Raw genomic sequence first — 16,594 nt, 5'->3', positions numbered from 1 at the left:
ATGGTATAGGTTTGCCATTAGATAATATTGGTTTTTTTTAAATCTCACCTCTTTTACACACATATGAAGGGCCCAGTTCTGTTCCCATTAATGGCAAAACTCCCTTAATTTCAGTAGAGCAGAATCAGGCCCCAAACCTACAGTAATGGAAACATGAACCAGAGTAAAATCAGGGCATGATTAAACTTTAGGCATCTAGTACATCTCCCAGCTTAGTCAGGGGTCACTAAAATACAGCAAGATACTACCCATTAAGCACCAGAGAGCTAATATTTGAAGTTTTATTGTGACACTTTGGTGGCTTATATTATTTAAAAGGAAATTATTCTGCTTGTTTTCTATGTGTTAGTTTATTATTAAAGTATGTAAGTAACATACCTTGTTTTTATATAAACAATCTCCTCATTATAGTGAAATTCCTGTGGAAAAATTCACTGACTCTTTATTTATACTAGAAAATATATTAATTACGATCAGTATTATTACAGCAAATACTGAGTGCAATAATGATTGAATATTGAACATAAAATGCCACCAATTTAATTAATGTTAGATATAAATCACATTGAATTACTATTGGAAAAATAATATTTAATTCAGATCCAAAACAGCAGCAGTAATTTAATGCTGATGCATATTAATAAACTAGTCATTTTTTCCCACTGTTAGGTTGAAGGTACACCAAGACATAGTGATAATCTTGTTTAAATAATCCTGTTCAAATAGAGGATTTAAGTTTCCAGTATGTTTATCCTATTAAAAAAATCATTTTTAGCTCACGAAGAATTAGAGAACTGATCAATCAAAATGTGTCACACAAATGCTGTCCCATAAGTGAGCCAAAATCTCTCTGGCCTCTGCAGCCACCACATCTGCTCCTTCTTCCAAGTTATAATCAGCATCCCATGCTACACTAGGCATTCATGGCTGTCCTTTCTCATGGATCATATCTTTTATTCCACCCAGCCTTTTTACCAAATACAGCATTTGGAATCTTGGGAATTATTGAACTTTCTTGATATAAGAGACCCCATGTGGGTGTGGGTTTTTTCTGGCTGATTGGATGTCAGTCAGTAGGAGATAAATTTTAAAAAGCCCAGATTCTTTCATAAACAGGGAGACAAAAAGAGGACACATCATGCTCAAAATTCACACATTACGAAAAATGGACCTAGGATTGACCAGAGGAAAATGGAGAAGGGACTCCTTGCAACACAACGCTAACGTACACTTTCACAGAGGTTACCGGGGGGGAGGGGAGAAGAGGACTCTTCCTGGCAAAATAGTAATAATAAGATGAGGCCTGACCCACTTCTCAGTAAATGGAGATGGGAGACATACTGTACTTCCTGGTATTACCTTCACTTTAAAAATCTATTCCAAACAATGGCCCAGAACACTGTCTTTTCTCCTGCGGCCATGCAAGGTTCATAATTCCTTCGGGTTACACACCCATGTGAGGGAACGAACAGGATGCAGCTCATCTGCACAGTTTTTCAGGTCCAGGACTCTCACTAACTCTTTCCTGAGGAATGTTTTTTGTTCTTTTTTTCCCCCACAGGGTGGGGAGCAGTTCTGCTTTTTGTGGCAACCCAATGTTTCCCCTGGATAGATCATCTGCTGTGGAGCCAGCATCTGCAGCCTTATGGAGCTTACATAGCTCATAAAGCTGAAGATATAACATGTGGGATCAGGCCCATACTAAGCTGGATCAGGCCCAAAGAGACTGAAATGAAGGTAAGTTAAAGTCACTTGTATTTATTCTCTGGATGTGTAAATAATAAGAACATTCATCACATAACATCTTGAAAATTCCAGAGCATTCAGTAGCTCTCCAGCAAAAATGTTGCCCATGGAACACCATAGGGAAGAGGGGGAATGAAGCATTGTTGTCTGCTCCTTCTCTTCCACCATCACAGGTAATAAATTATATGAAGGCATTTTTTAATTATTGTGGTATTACTGTTGGTGTGCCACTATTTAAGTTGGATGACTATTTAACATATAATTACACTATACATCCTAGTACTGAAAACAAATTTTCCCAGGTATGTGCATTCATGCTTATGTATAGTTTGCTCCCAGCACAATACATCCATGGCAGATTTATGCTGAAATGCCTCTACATTTTTATTGTTATATAGAAGAAAAAAATCTCTCTTGTGTTTAGCTGAAAGTTATATGACAGGTCATAGAGATTCCATTGTTTTCCTCCTCAGGTCCCAATAGAATTGAGTTTTGCATAAATTTGCATTGTTTTACAAATGCAGACCCTGAACCTGGACATGGACTGGAACAAGCACAGCCCTGTATCTGCACACAGCTCCAGAGGACTGCCACATGTAGTTCATTGTATGCCCTGAAGTACAGATAAGACAGAATTCCAACATCAACTTCTGATTGCTGATACAACAATATCTGTACCACTTTAACATAAGGCAACACCACAGCTAATCCAAACACTGTCCCTCCCTAGAGGTCTAGGTCTAATTTTTCTTCAAAATTAGAAAAAAGGAAACAAGAACTCCAACAAGTAAAATAGCAATGAGAAGGGGAGAAAAAGAAATAAAATAATATTTACCAGATTTTGTGACTAGTTCATCAGAGAAATGATACAGCCAAAGAGTTGGAGAAGTGCATAATGTCTAATTCCAAAACATATTGGGCCATATCATGCCATCAATGTATAATCAGAATGGGGAGTTCTCCTTAAATATCAGTGGCATGATATTTGACATTTGACCAATGTAATTAGCTACAGAAATCATTACTCAATAGACATCTGAGAAAAATATTCAATTAACAAACATGTTTGGAGAACAAAGCAGGAAGAACAGAATTCCTGGTAAAATTACCACTGGCCAGAAATGAGAGGTTCAGTGTGCGGGAGAGGGCCCAGGGCTGGGGTAAGGGGTGTGGGCTCCGGGAGGGAGTTTGGGTGTGGGAGGGGGCTCAGGGCTGGGATAGGGGGTTAGGGCATGGGAGGGAGTTCGGGGTGCGGGCTCTAGTCGGCGCTTACCTCAGGCGACAGCCTAGGAAGCGGCCGGCATATCCCTCTGACTTCTAGGAACAGGGGCAGCCATGGTGGCTCTGTGTGCTGCCCCCACAGCTCCCATTGGCCGTGGTTCCTGGCCACTGGGAGCTGCAGAACTGGCGCTTGGGGCGGGGGCAGCACACGGATCCCACATGGCCGCCCCTATGCGTAGGAGCAGGAGGGACATGTCGCCACTACTGGGAGCTGTGCAGAGCTAGGTAGGGAGCCTGCCAGCCCTGCGCCAACCAGACTTTCAATGGCCCAGTCAGCAGTGCTGACCGGAGCCACCAGGGTCCCTTTTCAACCAGGCGTTCCGGTCAAAAACCGGACACCTGGCAACCCTACTGCCATATCACAAGCAAGTTAATAAGAAATAGAATATTTACACCTCAACAGATTAAACAAGGTTAAATAAAAAAAATATATATACAAATAATTGTATCATACCCATAATTATATCAAAGGGCAAAGCTTTCCCCCCCCTCCTCTAACTCTAGCTGCTCATCAGAAAGACAACTAAACAAACACACACACACACACACACTCTTACACTTCTTAAATTCATAGAGATTATGGAGAGATTTCCAAATATTTCTGGTAAAGACATTCAGATATGTAACCCATATATAAAAATAGATATAGGGAATGTTTTCAAAAGGCACAAATGACATTTAGGCACTTGTGGGAGTTAGTTGCTTTTGAAAAATCTCCTCCACAGTAACTTCATGTGTTGGATTATATTTATTGTCACTGATAATCATTAAACCAGTACTCAATAATCACCTTAACAAAAACAAGCAAATAATATGTCATGAAGACAGTTTTGAGCAATATTCAGCTATAATGTTGGAAGCACTTACAGTAGTGTACCAAGCAAACAGCAGTTCACTGTATTTCTGCACAAGCTGATAAAAAAGAATCAGCATTCTAGGGGCTCTGAGAAAACACTTTTAGAAAAGTTAGAGTGTTTTTAATGTATTTGTATGTTAAATATTAGCACAAACACAAATGACTATGTGGTGTGATATGAAGATTTTACCAGCATGAGTTTATGAGGCCAGCCTCGTTACTCACAATTGGTATTGGACATTCTGATTTTATCAATGTTCATATTTGAACTATTCCTAAACCATTAAGAGTCGAAGATTGTGCCTTTCGAAAGGCAATTTTCCCTAGACTTACAATACAGGTTTTAGATTTTACCTAGGACCTCTATGTCATAAAGTACTAATAAAATGCACACAGGTAATCTGTAAGTGAAGAAACATGTAAAATTGTGGGTCTGATCTGGCAAACCCTTACTACCCACTATAATCCTATTTAAGTGACTGTCTCTGCCCAATAACAAACACTAAATCCAGCAGTAGACGGTCACAGGATGGTGCCCTTTCTGTGTAAAATTACAAAACTCTAGGAATGAAACACAAATAACAGAACTCATTGATTTCTAAATTTTAACTTACTATACCTGTTCCTCAATGGCTAGCTCCCCTTACTCCTTTATTTACAACGGCAAAAGTTTTTCCATTAAAATTTGACAATATTAAGGATTAAACCCTGATCTAAAGTCCTTCTGCATGGAGAAACTCCATGAGAGTTCCACTGCAGGACTGGTTCCTGATTAGCTAATGCCACTTATAAATAATACACTCCTCCCCCCAACCTACCAAACTTCTAATTCTAAAAATTAAGAAAACTGAAAATTTGTGGTTATGCCATCTTGCAGATCAGAGTGATATTTACATCCAGAGTTATATTCTCCTGAAAATAAGGTTTAACAATTTATAGCCCCTAACTATAACAGCAATAATAGACTCTGCTGTAATGTAGATATGCATTAAGAGCTCAAAAATGGCATCTCAACAAGTAAATAACTTGATTGTTACACATTTTTTCCAAAAGATTTGTCATTTTTAACATTACAATATCTGTGTAGAAAATTTGCCAAGATTAAGTTATGTTTGATCAGATAGTTGCAAAAGATGCATTTGAAATGCTGAGAATTGTATATATTCTTTAAATTGTGTATATTCTTTTAATCTCAATAGATAAAAATAATTTATACAGAAAAATTGCCTCCAAAATAATCAGCTCTTTGCCAAATTTTCACCCAATGGAGCTTCAAATGGCCAAGGTAAAAAGCTCATTAAAATGGGAGTTATAATAGAAACACTGACAAATCCTTAAACTAGTGGTACTACTAGGTGCTTCTATAATACAATAGTGTTTCCAAGATGCTTCACACAACTTTGATCAGATAAAAAGATACTATGTTGGCATTTCCAGTTGCCAAAATTGCCATTTGTAATTAAAAACTAAAATTGGCACTCATTCTATGCAGGCAATTATCTAAAGGCATCTGGCAATATTCCTTGTTTACAGTGTTGCTGTGTCATGACTTCACTCTGTTTGGAAATTTATTTTTTTATAGGTTTAATACTGTCAATTTTATTTTCATCTTGGATTTTATTTAATAATTATCATTATGCTCTCAAATTAAACAGAAGAGTACCAAAGTATGATTTCTTGGTATTTACATGATGACTGCAATAAGAAGTGTCCTAACAAGTATTTAAGTGATTTTCAGAGTATTGATAAAGTACTGTCTATGCCAGAATATGACCTAGGGTAAGAGATTCCTATTAAAACACAAATAGCAAAGTGTACCCAATAAATGACCAAAAATAACGAAAGTTCAGTCTACAACAGTAGATTTTCCTAATGAACTATTTAGAGGGGAATAAGTATTTCTACTTAGTTGACAGCAATCTTTAACTAAATGAAATGTCACTTCAAACCTGTTTCTGTTGTTTTTTGTCTATAGCAATTTTGGTCTACTAAGTAAATCTATCCCTGAAGCACCTCATTAATCACAGTGCAGTGGTTCTTGGCAAGATATTCTATATGGCTATAAAAACTATTAAAGTAGGATTTGGGGATTCCCATGCTGGTGTGATTCAAAGCATTACTTGATCATAGGTTACCAAAGACAGCTTTTAACAAATAGTTGCTTTATTACTGAAAGTGTTACAACTGACATTTGCTCACTATACATAATCATCTTTTCAGTGAAATTACTGGAACTACTGTTCAAAGAATAGTAACCTTGCATCTGCTCTATACTGTGCAGTATGTTAGTTTTCTATGATTAAACATAGTGACCCATCCTCATACACCATTTATCATATCAAAGATCAATTTTCTGTACTTTTACAAATGTAAAGCACAATATTTTAAGAAAAAACAACATTTATTTGACTGGTCTTAACATCAGTCATACTTCATCTGTCTTACTGCAGCTTTCTGGGGTTAGGAATATGGTGTATTGCAATGACTTCTTCACAAACTCTGTCTTTAGACTGAATGATCTTTGGTGTAGGGACATGTATTTGGATGCAGCCAGAATACATAATAATAAAAAAGGACTAATATTGAACGAACTTGTTTTGGAAACCCCTGGGGATACTTTCAAGTGGTTGCTTAAGGTAGGGTGTTAAAGCCTACCTCACATAAGCAACACCCTGTCTTAAGGAGCCAATTCAAGATACACCTGAATTCTCTTTGAAGGATAATGCCTAGAATCACAAGAAACATTTTAGTCACATCCTCTGCTAAACCCATGTACACTGTGCACACATCCAAAACAGAAGAGTAACTTGCTAATACAAGATGCATAGGGAAATGGCATTAACATTCAAGGGACAAGATAAATTAAGACTACATAACAAGATAACAGTTTACTAAGTGGTTTCTTAATAACGCCCAACTATAAGAGAAATAGTAAGGAACTTCTTGGAAGTCGCAAATGAATTTATCATGATCATTACTAATAGGAATTAGTTTGGAATTCATCCTAAATATTGAATATTTCAATAAAAATATAACAGTAACACTATGTCCATTAACTACTGGTGCTATGGAACTCAACTGGAAATACAGATGCAATTTGCATGAATACTAAATGAGTTCATAATGATCAAAGCTATTACTTATAATACATAATGCATTCATAATGATGGGATCAACGCATTGCAGGATGCAAATGAGAAAATGGGTAATAATAATTAAATGGAGTAAACATCTCAAACTACATCATTCCTGGTTTGTAAGAATCAAATACTCGGATATTTAAGTACAGGGGTAATATTAAAGAGAACTGACTAGAGCCTGGTTCATGCATAGCTCATGAACCATCTCTGCATCCTGGCCTTTTACAATCGCCCCACTGTCCTTTTCAAGTTATTGCAGCCAAGAATTCCAATTCGCAAGCAATAGATGCAACCGCATCTGTGAGCAGATGCTCGGTGCTTCCTGCCTCTAACATGAACAGACACCTGTAGAATTACATTTACAGAACAGACTGAAAACGGTCGAAAAGCTGTGTACCGACTCACTGCCCTCTTTCCCTCCAGTAACTCTGCTTTTTATTTAGTTTCTGGGAAGAAGCACGTACAAAAGTATCTAAAAATAACCAACGGGACAGAACTGTAGTAAAAGCCTGGCTACACAAGCGAGTGAATGGACGCGGTGGGAAAACAGTAGTAAAACCCTTTAACCAGGGAAAGGTTTTAAAGGCCCGAAGGGAAAAGTAAACATTTGCTTCCCAATGAATTCCTCGTTGGACATTTTCCGCTTGATGGTCAGGTCTAGGCTGCCTCTCTTTTCCCACCTTCCCACAGCGCCACGAGCGAGCCCAGACCAGCCTTTGCATGCCTGCTGGCTGCCGGGGCCAACCGTTCGAGTGCAAAGAGCATGGGGCTGGCCCAGGCAGCCCTGCCGCAGCGCAGTCCCTTGCAGAAGTGACGGCCAACACGTGGGCCTTTCCCCGAGGGCCGAGCGCTTCCCACGGCACAGTCCCCCGTCTCCCATGGCAGTGACTCCCTTTGCCGGCTGCTGTCACCGCGTTTACGCGGAGTGGCGGGGGAGGGGGGGCCTACAGCGTGCACAGACCACCCCAAACGCTGACGTTTCTGAGTCACTTTTTGGCGGGTTTCTGGGGAGCGCCACTCCCACTCAGCCCGCCACTGGGGGCTGTCATCACCGGCCAATAAGCCCCGCTCTCCACCTGGACTTTCCCCCCCCCTTTGCCTCCCACCCCGGGGAGAAACGCTGCAGGCGAACCACAGCCGGCTTCCCTTGCGCTCTTGGGAGATGCCCAACTTAAGGAGCCGGGGCGGGGCCGTGCCACAGTTCATGCCTCCTCGCTGCTCCGCGCCTCACCCCACACCCCCTGCCGGGCCGAGCCGGCGCCTGGCTCCCGGGGACAGGTGCGGGCTGGCGCGCCGGGCGGGCTCCATCCCCGCGGGCGGGCGGGCTGCGGCAGGGGCGGGGGGCAGTACTCACACGAACGCGTGGTAGATGAACGCCCAGCTGCGGGGTCTCTCCAGTACGTTGTACAGATAGTTTTGCAGCCTCCGGTACTTGACGTTCCTCCGGCAGCTCTGGCTGCTGTTGTACGACAGCGGCTTCCCCAGCAGACTCATCCGGGCTCCCCCTTGCTTCCCCCGCCGGGTCTCCCGCGAGCCGCCTCGGCCGATGGCGCTGCCGGTGCCCAGCAGGAGCAAGCCGTCCCCTCTGGGGGCCGAGCTCATGAGCACCCTGCTGCGGCCGGACTCCACATCCTTCATGCCGCTGCCCGCGCGGCTGCTCTTCATCCAGAGCCCGGCGGAGCTGCCCTCGTCTCCTCCGCTGTGCTTGCGGGGCATGGCATCACCACGGGCGCTGAAAGCGGGGCAAGAGCAGCACCGGAACCGGGCGCGGGCAGCCGCCGTGCGATCAGCTTCCCCGGGGGCGGGAGGGAAGCGGCCTGCGGAGCAGGGGAGAAGGCAGAAGAGAGAGAGGGGCACAGTGTCCAAACGATTCCCCGGGCGGAGGGAAACAAAGCGGAGCGGGAAAGGGGGAGCCGTGTGGGCCACTTTGTGCGAGCAGGGTCCTTTCTGCTGAGCTTCTGGCAGGAAAGGAGCCCAGCGGTCCCCAAAACACCCCGACTCGCCCCTTGGGTCCCAAGGCAAAAGGCAGGACTCCTGAGCAGCTCCCCAAGCCTGGTGGTGCCCGCAGCTTCCCGTAAAAGGCAGGAATGGCTCCCTCTGCCCCTTCAGCCTTCTTTTTTAAAAAAGAACTTTGAAATAATATGGGCTCTCAGCCGCCCAGATAACTCAATATGTTAGCGAGCGAGCCGGCGAAAAGGGGATCAAGAAGTAAAGTGGAAATGCACCGTGGGAGAAGTTATTGGGATGTAGGGAAGTGAGGAAAAAAATAAAGCCAGGACAGCTTTAGGGGGAAAATTAACATAGAAGGCTCCTGCCCTTGGCTTGGCCAGTACATTTTGCTGTCACGGGCACCTCAGTCGACCAAACAAGCTGTTGCTCTAATTCCAAATGCATGAGAAAGTCGGCAAGTAATTGTACATCCCTTGAAAAATTGCTCCAAAGTGTGACCACTTTTCAGTGGTAAACAACATGCCCCGTGACAATAGTGATGAAAACAGTAAACAGCTGATTACACGCAGCTCCCGGAGATTATATACACTGTCGGGAAATGTCCATTTAAGTCCGCGAAAGTAATAAAACAGCTGAAGTCTCACTAGCAGCAGCTCCTGTGAGAATATGGAGGAGAGATCTGTCAGCTGGAGCAGCCTCCCTTTGTAGGTACCCAACTGCTTTTCAGATTTCCCTCCTCCGCCCAATCGTATATCGTTGCACGATTTATACAGCAAACATCTGTACAAACAGAAATATGTATCAGATTTGAAGTCTCAAATAATCCCCCACGTTGCAGACTCCAATACACTGCACTGGCGGTTCCTCGTTGATTGGGGCGCTGGGCATTAACAACTAGGAAAGAGATTAAATCCAAAGGGAAAGAAAGTCCTTCTCTCGCTCGTGCTTGCAAACTCCCAACAAGTGCCAGGGATTCGCACCCCGAAAAGAAAGGATGGTCAGTCAGCAAGCGAAGGTATTGATGGGCGGCGCTTGGTGTCCGAGCTGAACGGAAGAAAATAAAGCTCCCCTTGCTGAGGGTGGGTGTTTGGCTCCTGGTCTCTCCCAGCGTATCAAGGTGAGTGTGCAGAAAACCACACCCGCAGCTACCCCGCTCTAGCCCGAGTCCCTCTCCTCAGAGGCGTGCGCACACACAGAGGCAGGCGGCTGCGCCAGGAGCTGCGCAGGCTGGATTTATCTGATTATTATTTATTAGCTGTGCTCTCGGCTCCAGCGCCCGCGGCTCCCTCCTTAGCTGTCCCTTGCTGGAGCGTCTCTCGCCCGGACATAGACACACGCGCTCTTGTGAAGGGCTGAAGCAATGTGCGCTCGGCAAGAGCCCCACGTGACTCCCCCCAGAACTCCACCGCCACCCACACTATTAAACACACCGGCCGGCGGGGAGAGTCGCTCAGGACAGGTGGTCACCTCACACCGGCTGCCACAACTCGCCCAGGGATAAAGAAGTGGGGAATCCGCACGCTGAGAGAGGGCAGGGCTTGTCATCCTGGCTACCCGCTAGATCAGTGTTGATTTTGCAAGAGCCCCAGCGTACCGCTTGCCCCTCTCTCTCTCTTTAAAGCAGCACATGTATTGCTGCTGTAGTAAACCAGAAGACATTACTCACTTCCTCTTAACCCGAGCTGCTGCTGCTTTGCATACTGCAGCTAAAACTCATCGTATCCATTTCCTAAAGTCAACTGTTCGCCACCCGCCCTCGATACACGCAGGCTGTTTTGAAAATAAATAGTTCCAAAAAGGGCACCGTGACACGTGCCTTAAGAATGGGCACAGGGCTTTCTGCCTACTTCCAGTCTAATCGAAGCCGCCTCTGGTTTACAGTGGTTCTACTCCTTTAGGGTTTAGTTAATTCTCAAGCCTGTTCAAATCCTTAATCTCCATAACCTTCTTTTAGTGCTTTGATGGCACTTTGTCCATATCACTGAATATTAATTGCAATAGCTGTGTTGATTTGCTGCAGTTGTGGGGCTGTTCTGTTAACACTGTATTAAGAAAAATGCTAACAAAAATAAATGCATGCATTCTCGTTCCTAAATTAAGAAATGTTTAATCAAGCGTCTCCTGAAAGCAGTCTCTCTTGAGTCTAATTGTTTAGGGCTAATTTTCAAATGTGTTTCCACTGGCTTTAGCTAGTTTGGGAACTCTAAAATTAGGCCTTACTGACTTGTTCCACATTCTGTTAAAGAGTATGTGCATGTGAGAACAATTAACTAATGTCAAAGCGATTAAAAGATCACTGAGAGATTGCTCCTGCAGTCTTTACTTAAGCAAACCTTCTGTTAAAAGGTCTTAGTTATGACCAGCTTCCTTGGATGTTACCTTACTTTGTTACCGTGGCTGGATGAGAAGATGCAGCATATTAAACAATTTCACATGTGCAGGATAAAATAACAGGAAGATGGACAGAGCATTTGTGCTCTGCAGCATCACATTAATTATAAAGCAGGTGGGGCTTGATTACCTATCCACTAGGTGATGTGATATTTTGGGATGAGATAAGGGTAGTTTAGTAATTAATATGAAAAACTAATTCAATATTGAGATAATGAAAAACTTCTGCTGTCTATTATAATCAGCAAAACCAGCACAGATACTGATATTTCAAGAATACAGTTGTTTTCAGTTGATCAAATATTTGAAAGAAAATCAAAATGTAAGGTCTAGGAGGCCAGTTTAAAGTTTGGGAGTTTGGGGTTGTTGTTTTTTAACTGTTTAGAAAATTACAGCAAAATGGATGCTAAAATAAATTATGAGAAATTTAAGTTTAAAGTTAAGAACAGGCAACTAACAAATATTTTATTTAGTGTTACAAAATGTCTCCAAAGCTCTTTAATCAGAGAATTTGATCTGCTTCATTTCTTCACTAGATTTCCTCTTGTAAGCAAACAGGAACTTTAAAAAACACAAGTGAGACACAGATCTTGAGAGGGGAACGGAAACAGTATACACTGAAATACAACACACTCACACAAATGTTAAAAAGTTCATGCAACTTATTCATTGCAAGTTTCAGAGTAGCAGCCGTGTTAGTCTGTATCCGCAAAAAGAACAGGAGTACTTGTGGCACCTTAGAGACTAACAAATTTATTTGAGCATAAGCTTTTGTGGGCTACAGCCCACTTCTTCGGATGCTGTAGCCCACGAAAGCTTATGCTCAAATAAATTTGTTAGTCTCTAAGGTGCCACAAGTACTCCTGTTCTTTATTCATTGCAAGTTCATTTCACTCCTCTCTATTTGAATTGTAAATTGAGCTTAGTAAATTCTCCATTTACTAATTATTTGCACTCCCCCTTACATTGATGCAAGTGTTTAAGTCATTATTTCATTTCCCTCTTTCCTCCCCTTTGTGCCCATTTAGCAATGGGTATGTAAAATAAGTGTTAAGTTACTAAAGACCTGATCCTGTAAACCAGTGGTTTTCAAACTGCAGGTCGCAACACAGTACTGGGTCGCGGAATGTAAGGCACTGGGTCGCGGCGGCTCTGGTCAGCACTGCCAACCAGGCCGTTAAAAGTCCTGTTGGTGGTGCTGCCTAACTAAGGCAGGCTAGTTCCTACCTATTCTGAAATCGCGCGGCGTCCTGGAAGCGGCCAGCAGTAGGTCCAAATCCTGGGGGGGGCAGGCCCAGGGCTCCGCATGCTGCCCCTGCCTCGAGCACTGGCCCTGCACTCCCATTGGCCGGGAACCAACCAATGCGATCGGGGGGGGGGGAGGGTGAGCTGCACGGAGCCACTTGTGCACCTCCACCTGGGAGCCAGACCTGCTGCTGGCCGCTTCCGGGACGCAGTGCGGTCCGCGGTCAGGGCCGCCTAGAGGATTCAAGGGGCCTGGGGCAAAGCAATTTTGGGGGCCCCTTCCATAAATAAAAGTTGCAATACTATAGAATACTATATTCTCGTGGGGGCCCCTCCGGGGCCGGGGGCAAATTGCCCCACTTGCCCTCCCCTCTGGGCAGCCCTGTCCACGGTGCCAGCATAGGAAGGAAGCCTGCCCTGCTGCACCACTGACCGGAAGCCGCCTGAGGTAAGCCCACACCCCAACCCCTTGTCCCAGCCCTGAGCTCCCCCCAACCCGGAGACCCCTCCTGCACCCTAAACCCCTCATCTCTGGCTCCACCCCAGAGCCTGACCCCCTCCTTCACCCCAACCCCCTGCCCCAGTCCAGAGCCCCCTCCCACACCCCGAACCCCTCATTCCTGGCCCCACCCTGCAGCCCTCACCCTCACCCCCACTCCCCAACCCTTTGCCTCAGCCCTGAGTCCCTCCCAAACCCCTCATCCCCAGCTCCATTGGGTCGTAGGCATCAACAATTTTCTTCAACTGGGTCACCAGAAAAAAAGTTTGAAAACCACTGCTGTAAACGCTTACACATAACTTCATACATGTTACAAGTCTCATTGACTCACATTAGTAAAGTGTTGGCAGGGGGTTGGTCCCTAAATTCTAGAAAGCCTCAGTGTACAGTCACCTCTCTGCAGGAACAAGGGGTGGGATCCACAAAGGGAATTACGGTAGGTGTTGTGACTCTGAGTGTCATAGAAAATCACAGGAACAACACTGCAATCCACAGAGCCTAAATTAGACAAGGAGGCTCCTATATAATGAATGGGGAGAGATAGGTGCCTTAAACTGTGACTCACAATGCCAGCATGCTAGGTAGGGAAGCAGCTTAAGCTAGCCAATGCGAGTTGCCACTGAGAGGGTTATGGGCTAAGCCTCACCCCCTCACAGAGTTTGGTGCCTAAGTTCAGGTTGCAGGGAGGCGCTTAGCTGCACTTGTGATCCACAAAATGGGGAAAGATAGATGGCCTAAAACCTAAATTGCATGCCCTGAACCAAGACAGCCAGGGGAAAGACTATACCTCTCTTATACCCGTTAGCCTAGTGGCTAGGAGATTGACTAGGACATGGGAGACCTGTGGTTCAAGTCCCCCCTTTCTCCTGAGGGGGACAAAGGCTTTGAGCAGGGATCGGTCACCGGTCAGGTGAGTGCCCTAACCACTGTGCTATGGAATGCTCTGATGGGGAACTCCCTCAATCTCTCCTATTGACATTGTTCTATTTTAAATAATTGATTATTAGTTGGGCCAGTGAAGGAGGTAGATTGACTCTGTAGCCTAGTGGTTAGTGCACTCGCCTAAGAAGTAGCAACTTACTGTTCAAATCTCTTCTCCCTCTAAGGAGAAGGGGGGCTCCTGCAGCCTGGGTGAGTACTAGGCTAATGGTTATAAAGAGAGGTGGTCTTCTTCTCCCTGCCCCCTCCCTTCAGCTGTTTTGTGGGAACTTGCGTGAGGTGCCCAATCTGATAGAGGGCCTCTGAGCACACCTACTAAATCAAGCCCTCCACATCACTTAAGCAGTTTAGCACCTATCTTCCCCAGTTTGTGAATTGCTCAGGGGGGTTAGGCCAGGTCCACACTACCACCTACTTCAGTATAACTTATGTCGCTCAGGGGTCTGAATAAATCATCACCCTGAGCAATGTAAGTTACACCAACCTAAGTGCTGGTGTGGACAACTTCTCCTGCCAACATAGCTACTGCCTCTGGCGGAGGTGGATTTATTATGCCAACAGGAGAAAGCAGAGTGTCTTCACCAGAGGCGCTACAGCGGTGCAGCTGTGCCCATGTAGGACTTTTAGTGTAGACTAGCCCTTAGGCAGGGAATAAGTGTATAGATGCCTAGACTGAGGCTGCAGCCACAGTCGCTGAATTTCTAATGTGCCAGGGGGTACTCTGCCCCAGGTCCTGCCCCCACTCCACCCCTTTCCCCAAGGTCCCACCCTGTCCTGCCTCTTCCCACCCTGCCCCGCCTCTTCCTGCCCCCGTTCCGCCCCCCTCCCCAAGAGCACCCTGCCCTTGCTCCTCCCCCCCAGCGCCTTCTGCACGCCGCTGAACAGCTAGCTGATCACTGCCGTGTGGGAGGAAGCAGCTCTGATCGGGGGGTCTGGTGGTGGGTGCTCAGCACCCACAATTTTTTTTCCCATGGGTGCTCCACGGCTGGAGCACCCATGGAGTTGGCACGTATGGCTGCAGCATATACCCCCAGAGACAGTAAGTTAGGCACTGAGTAAATTTAGATGCCTACGGGCTTAGACAGCAGCCGAGTGGGAATATTGCCGACAGTAGTGGTCCCTAAAAATGGGATGTAGGTGCTTCAGTACCTTTGTGGATTACACCCAATGTCCACCACATAGATCCCATTGCAGCGCCATGTGTCCTTGGAGATTAATTCTGTTTTGGATGTGCTTAATTTTATTTCTGTGGTTATTTGGATTGATTTCACTGGGACTAGTTAGTTACAATAGTAGTATAAGCATGTGCATAAGTATTTGCAGGATCAGGGCTTAAGAGTTGGGGAAATAAAAATGTAAAATTGTTAAAGTTAGCAGACACAAGGTCCTGTTCTTGATTAACTTTTTGCGAGCTAGTAGGAAATATTGTAATAATTCTGTGCCCCCTAGTGGTACTGAAAATTATGTATTATATAAGAAATAGTTGGGAAATAGCAAAAAGGTAGCCCAGTTATTCAAATGAAGCCACACAAGTATAGTAAGGCTGAAGCATGCAAAATGCAGTATGGGTACTGATGAGTTGAATATTTTATTTGCATTTTATGTGAACAATCATGCTTTGCTAGTATTTTTATTTGATCCAATAATGCTTTAAGAAAAAGCATGTAGGATGAAAAGACAAATATTAATTAATCTTATTCTTCCTTATCTATGCGATGGACAATATGGGCATTCAGGACATGACATGTGGCTGACTCCAGGAAGAAGGACTGCTAAGCAGAGATGGGGTTCACCTATTGACGAAAGGGGAAGAGCATATTTGGATACAGACTGACTAACCTAATGAGGAGGACTTTAAACTAGGTTTGAAGGGGGCAGATGACCAAAGCCCACAGGTAATTTAAAAACATGGAGATCTGGAAGAAAGGTCAGAATTTGGCCGGGGGGGCATGGGCTGGGAGACCATTTTGGGGGAGCAGAGATAAGGGAGAGAAAAGACATAACTGGGGGGGAGAAAAGACATAATCAGTGTCTTAGATGTCTGTATACTAATGCAAGAAGTACAGGGAATAAGCAGGAAGAACTCAAAATGCTAGTAAATAAACAGAACTATGACATAGTTGGCATCACAGAGACTTTGTAGGATAATATGCATGACTGGAATATTGGTATAGAAGGGTACAGCTTGCTCAAGAAGGACAGGCAGGGAAAAAAGGGAGGAGGTGCTGCCTTATATATTAAAAATGTAATTACTTGAACTGAGGTTGAGATGGAAATAAGAGGCAGACTTGTTGAAAGTCTCGGGGTAAAAAACAAGGGTGATGTCATGGTAGGGGTCTACTACAGACCACCTACCTAACCAGGAAGAAGAGGTGGATGAGGCTTTTTTTAAATAACTAACAAAATCATTCAAAGCACAGGACTTGGTGGTGATGGGGGACTTCAACTAGATATACATCTGTTGGGAAAATAACACATCAGGGCACAGATTATCCAACAAATTCTTGGAATGTATTGGACACTTTTTTATTTCAGGTGGAGAAAGCT

The 16,594-nt window shown here is 44.4% G+C and overlaps 1 protein-coding gene across 5 annotated transcripts in view; it reads right to left on the bottom strand.

Moving 5' to 3' along the window:
* The window catches only part of KCNQ5 (potassium voltage-gated channel subfamily Q member 5), a 509,367-nt gene extending 500,628 nt beyond the window's left edge, over positions 1–8,739 (bottom strand). For all 5 annotated transcript variants that reach the window (XM_065400732.1, XM_065400734.1, XM_065400737.1 and 2 more), the window contains exon 1: positions 8,378–8,739. In XM_065400732.1, coding sequence (XP_065256804.1) covers positions 8,378–8,739 — 362 coding nt within the window. The remainder of the gene's footprint in view (positions 1–8,377) is intronic.
* Positions 8,740–16,594: the final 7,855 nt, after the last annotated feature.

Source organism: Emys orbicularis, chromosome 3, assembly GCF_028017835.1.
Source record: "Emys orbicularis isolate rEmyOrb1 chromosome 3, rEmyOrb1.hap1, whole genome shotgun sequence".
Taxonomy (NCBI): Eukaryota; Metazoa; Chordata; order Testudines; family Emydidae; genus Emys; species Emys orbicularis.
This window is presented reverse-complemented; position numbering and strand designations above follow the sequence as displayed.